The sequence below is a fragment of the Neoarius graeffei genome, chromosome 1, assembly GCF_027579695.1.
Source record: "Neoarius graeffei isolate fNeoGra1 chromosome 1, fNeoGra1.pri, whole genome shotgun sequence".
Classification (NCBI taxonomy): Eukaryota; Metazoa; Chordata; class Actinopteri; order Siluriformes; family Ariidae; genus Neoarius; species Neoarius graeffei.
This window is the reverse complement of record NC_083569.1, coordinates 130,019,141-130,025,140: the sequence shown is the minus strand read 5'-3', so window position 1 is coordinate 130,025,140 and position 6,000 is coordinate 130,019,141. Positions and strand designations below refer to the sequence as shown.

Here is a 6,000-nt window from a genome sequence, read left to right as displayed (position 1 = left end):
GCTTCTTCTCTAATCATAAGGCCATGACTTCACAGTACTAATGTGTGTGTTAAATGAGTCATGTAAACTGTGTATTAGTTGAGAGTAATAATACTCTCAGTAGCAAACTCCTAACCCTACTCACACGAAACCCAGTGTTTTCTCTCTTGTATTAATTAAACTTGTGTTGGATTTTAAACAGAACTGCAGAGTGCAACAGCCCAATCAACTAAATCCACATTTTATAATGTTATTTTATTGCTCTGTATGTTACCACACAGATACCCGAAAGATTAATGTGGATGTTTTATGCCAAAGTCTCAATCATTATTCAGTGAATAACTTCACTTGGACACGACAGACTTAAAACTAAAACTTTTAACGAAATCGAAAAGATCCAAATGCTTGTGCTAACGTTCCGTTTACACTACAGAGTGAGACAGTTCTATGTGCGTTACAGTTGTGGAAGAGTCATGATTAATAATCGCACTATTTTGTGTCACCCAGAAGAGGATGTATTTTCTTTGAGACTAGTTTCTTTCTCACATTGTCTCAGAGTTTTTCCTCACTACCGTCACCTCTGGCTTCCTCCTTAAGAATCAAACTCTGGACTTCTGTAAAGCTGCTTTGTGGTGTTTATTATTAAAAGTGCTATATAAATAAAATTAAATTGAATAGCACAAAGCACTATGAAAATTCTGTTAAGTCAGTTTGAGTGTGATAGTCTCTCCACGCTTCCATTTAATTTTAATGTGTTTTAAACCAAACAGTGAACAGTGCTAATATGAAGAGGCAGACTTCATCATGTTGTTGTCATCATGCTAACAATAATTGGTATGCTAATAACTGACCCCTGACACGCAGCGCATTAGGTTTGCTGTGTTCTTTCACATGATTTTACTCTTTATTAATGACATTATGTCTGACACATGGACCCTCATGAACACTGTCCTCATGGCACTGAGGGGAAATAAAAACCACCACATTTGCGAGTATGGCTAAAAACATTGGCTAATCATATCTTTTCAATACTTCATTGCCCTGCTGCTAAAACAATACTCAGAGTATTTTAGCAAATCAAACTATAGTTAAAAATACATTTTGCACTTCCTGCTCTTCAGTGAAATGCAATAAATCCAAAATCATTCCAAATTAGCGTATTTTTCCTGACTATAAGTGTGTCTAATTTTTTTAAAAGAAAAGAAAAAGAACATCAATATCACAAGCTTGAATACTGACAATGCCACAGGCATCTGTGGCCAGAAGCCAAATGAGTAACATGGTCCATGCTGTCTGGGTAGGAGGGGCATGTGCTCTCTCCCCTGTCAATCACAGCAACACGAGCCAATCATGGCATCTGTGAGCTCATGAATGTGGAAGAAGGCAGAAGGCATTTCCCTCGGAGTGTGTTGTGCTGCCCAGCAGTTGGAGAAGATGCATATGGCTGGCTTCATGTGTCTTAGAGGAAGCATGTGTTCACCTTCACCCCAATGGCTGGTCGCCCTCATGTGACAGAGGTGAGCTGGTGGGAATTAGCATGAGAACAAATTGGAGAGAAAGTGTGGAATAAAAAGCATCAATATAAATGTTTCTTTTTTTAGAAAAGTCATTTGAATATCTGAATAAAATTATTCTCTGGGTCAAAATGAGCTTCAAGTGACATCACGACCATCTTTTAAAACTTAAAATACTCATAAAATACTCTCTAGATTAATATTAGACAGTTTGGTACCATGCTAGCTAATAATGGGTGAAATATTTGTGTTCTTAAAATAAGAAGCCAAGTTTGATAGGAAGATAGTTAAAGCTAATTAAAGTCACATCTGAGTTAAACATAATGTACATGCGACTTCATTTAAAACCTTATAGTCTGGAAAAATACGTTAATTACTATAAATATTAATATTAGTATTTTATAATGTTTCTGAGGTGAATCCCATCTGTGTGCCAATGTTCATTCATATAAAAGATAAAATAAACATTTCACATAACAATAAAATGTCAGTAAATAAATACATTATTGCTTCCTCAGTAGCCACGCCCATTGTGTGTTTATATTTACACATTCTTAAAAAAAAAAATCCATCTAAAGCCACTCCACACCTGTCGTGCATCATCACGTGTGTTCACATTAGTTCACTTGAGCTTCTGCAACATCATGTTTACATGCTCTGTTGCCATGGTGATACAGATACATCGACAGAAACATCCTGACACCACACACACACACACACACACACACACACACACACACTCTCTCTCTCTAGGCTTTGACCTTTGACCTGTATTAGGAGTCTCAGTCTATGTTATTACACCATCCATCCCTTTTCAACGAAGTGTTTAGGGGTCAGGGTTTAGGACTTTGTTCCAGTACTCACTATCCCTTCATCAGTAGTGTGGGTATGTACCCAAAAGCTCATTCACTCAACAGGTCACCTAAGCAGCAAGGCTTTGTCCTATTCCACTAAGGTGCCCCACCTCCCTAAAAAGAGGAGTACGGTTAGGGTTCAGAGTTAGGGGTTTGTCAGTCAGTCTTAGGGAATTAAGTTACAGATGTGAGACCACAGTTTAATGCTATGGCTCAGTGATTCACTCCTGAGGGTTTAGTGATTAGGGCTCAGTGATTCACTCTTGATGGTATAGTGACTGGGGCTCAGTGATTCACTCGAGTGTTTAGTGATTAGGGCTCAGTGATTTACTCTTGGGGGTTTAGTGATTAGGTGTCAATTATTTACTATTGAGGGTGTAGTGACTAGGGCTCAGTGATTTACTCTTGGGGGTTTAGTGACTAGGTGTCAATTATTTACTATTGAGGGTGTAGTGACTAGGGCTCAGTGATTTACTCTTGGGGTTTAGTGACTAGGGCTCAATGATTCACTCTTGATGGTATAGTGACTGGGGCTCAGTGATTCACTCGAGTGTTTAGTGATTAGGGCTCAGTGATTAACTCGTGAGGGTTTAGTGAGTAGGGCTCAGTGATTTACTCTTGGGGGTTTAGTGATTAGGTGTCAATTATTTACTCTTGGGGGTTTAGTGACTAGGGATCAGTGATTTACTATTGGGGTTTAGTGACTATGGCTCAGTTATTCACTCCTGAGGGTTTAGTGATTAGGGCTCAGTGATTCACTCTTAATGGTACAGTGACTGGGGCTCAGTGATTTACTCTTGGGGGTTTAGTGACTATGGCTCAGTTATTCGCTCCAGAGGGTTTAGTGATTAGGGCTCAGTATTCACTCTTGATGGTATAGTGACGGGGGTCAGTGATTAACTCTTGGGGGTTTAGTGACTAGGGCTCAGTAATTTACTCTTGGGGGTTTAGTGACTAGGGCTCAGTGATTCACTCCTGAGGGTTTAGTGACTCAGGCTCAGTCATTCACTCTTGGGGTTTAGTGATTAGGGTTCAGTTATTTACTCTTGAGGGTTTAGTAATTGGAGCTCAGTGATTCACTCCTGAGGGTTTAGTGATTGGGGCTCAGTGGTTTACTCTTGAGGGTTTAGTAGATAGGAATTAAAATCAGGTTTGATGGTTCACACACACACACACACACACACACACACACACACACACACACACACACACACACAGTTTAGTGACTGTGTTGGCTAATGAAAAAAAATCCCTTTTGGGCAGGTTTCATTTAGCACATTTTTTTTTTTACAAACCACAGGAATAAAAAGTACACTAAAACTAGTTTCCAGTGAATTTTGTTGTGGCCATTTCCACATTTGCCATTTCTCTGAATTAGTCAGTAAAATGTTAAAGTTTCACTACTCAGAGTTTGTCACTTCACAGTCGCTCAGCAGCAGTGATTCCAGTGTTATTCATGGTGATTTAGATTGACATGCTTTTCTTCTGGTCAGCACCCTTTAAAGCACCCATGTGGTGTCAAGCTCCTCTCTTTTGTTTATGTCCATAAATTCCTTTGCAGCAGCTCATGGGAAGCAGCCAAAGACAAAGGATTTGAGAAACATTCCCACCATGTTGATGCCTGTCAGGATGACGCTCCCCCATTAGCAGTGCTGATGGTACAGTCCACGGCTGAATCTATGGGAGAGGACATGGTTGAGTCCACTTTAGAGCGGGGGACTGGATCTGTCACAGTCAGAGGTAATGACCGTATCACAGTTTCATCTAAAATGGCTGGTGAAGGAGGCTCTGAAGGGGTGGAGCCTGACTGAGGGGGCAGGGACCACAGAGGATCAGAGTCTATAGGAGAGGAAGAGGATGGAGGGGGACAGAATGAAAGTGTGGGTGGAGCTACATTTGTAATGGGTGGGGCTACAAGTTCAGGAAGATCCACAGATGCACCTACTGGAGACTTGGTGACATCATCATCCGTTTTGGGTGGGGTTTCACTATCTAGAGTGACTGGGGAGGGGCTACTTTGAAGAGCGGGTGGGGTTTCTGAGGCATAAGGTTTCGGGGCATTGACAATGAGATCAGGAAGTGAATCCGTTGCTGTAGGTATCGAGTTGTTAAGATGCCTGAGACTAAGTCTTACAGCATCAAGTTCATCACCAGGGTCTTCACCAGGTTCATCATCAAGGGCGATGGTGGATGAGGCAGTGGACTCAACAGTGGACACGGCCACCTCTCGCAGAGGCGTGCCTCTAACATTGGAGTAGTCGTTAGCACGGTTGCTGGCTTGCTCATCATTTGCATGGTCCCGGCCGCGAGGGACAGGTAGCAGGTGAAGTTGTTCAGCACGTTTCTTTTGGGGGGGCAGAAGGGGGTGGCGGGTGTAGCCCTCGCCCTCGGACAGAGACTCTGGGAGGGGTTGGTGGCGCGACTCGGGGAGCAGTAGGATGCAGATGATGCAAATGAGTGTGCAGCAGGCGAAGATCACATGGTGCAGGAAGTAGCCTTTCTGATTGTGCAGCTCCATGATGGGTTCCGTCAGCATCCCAAACCCAGCGCTCGCAAACACCAAACCCAGACCTCCTCCCCTGATCAGCACAACACAGAGATACAGAGACCCAAGTCATTGAGTTATTCACTTTGTGCAACTGTAACATTATTATAAAGCTAAATTTTTATTTATTTTTTTGTCCTAGAGTCCACTTCCACCATTGAGCAGACCATTGTGCAGTCTTTAGGCATTGACCGCTACAGAGTTGCTACGGTAACTATAAATAAACAAACCTGTGCTCTGTTGAACATGCATGAATATCAGTGTTTCCTGATATTCATGCATGTTATGCAGTAGGCAAAAACCAGGTGAGGCAGAATATCAGGCAGTTAATTTCACATGCTTCCTGTGTGTTGGGTGACATTTATATTTACTCTAGATCTGGTGTTTCTCTGTGGTGATCTGTTATCGTCTGCTCCTGATAAGTTATTAAATTAGTGCATCTCTATTTATTTTTGTAGTCAGTTCAAACTGTCAAAAATGACTGCTATTGTGTTACAGTTGTCACTAAATGACTTATACAGTCAGTAATTATACACCCAATTAGTGTTTTTAAGGGAGGTGAAAAATAGTGATAAAGTAACACACACCAGTAGAGGGAGCTCTAACCTCACCACCCTCACAACACGCGCTGCAGAACAGATCAGCTGACCTGTGCTTCAGCCTTTGGGGTGTGTGCACGCGCAGCTCAATTTGGGCCTCAATTTAGTAAAGAAAAATAAGCATACATGTCAACCTATACGGAATGTCCGTATTTTATACGGATTTGATTCAATAAACGTAGTATACGGGCGTATAAATAAAGTTATACGGATTCTTTAAAAAAACTTCAATATTTATTTAGAGCTATAATCAATTCCCACGATGATAAAAGAGCGCATAACATTTACAAACGTACTGTACACCACAGACAGCCAGTAAAGAGTCTTATGAAATCGCGCGTTATCTTGTGGTAGCGAGACTTCGTTCCACTTTTGATCATGCGCACACCGCATTGCGAGAATCCCGACAACCGTGAAGTCATAGACATATAAACATAGACGCCGCCTTCTGCGTAGAATCATACGTCATCCTCGCCGCCATATTGGATGTGGCAAAGTGGAGATTCTTC

General features: G+C 41.7%; 1 protein-coding gene across 1 annotated transcript in view; it reads right to left on the bottom strand.

Annotated features, from left to right (window-relative positions):
• Positions 1-847: 847 nt before the first annotated feature.
• Positions 848-6,000, bottom strand: part of slc22a23 (solute carrier family 22 member 23) — a 98,310-nt gene continuing 93,157 nt past the window's right edge. Inside the window, exon 10 of the mRNA XM_060917458.1 lies at positions 848-4,926. Within this exon, the coding sequence (XP_060773441.1) occupies positions 3,972-4,926 (955 nt within the window). The 3' untranslated portion in view covers positions 848-3,971. The remainder of the gene's footprint in view (positions 4,927-6,000) is intronic.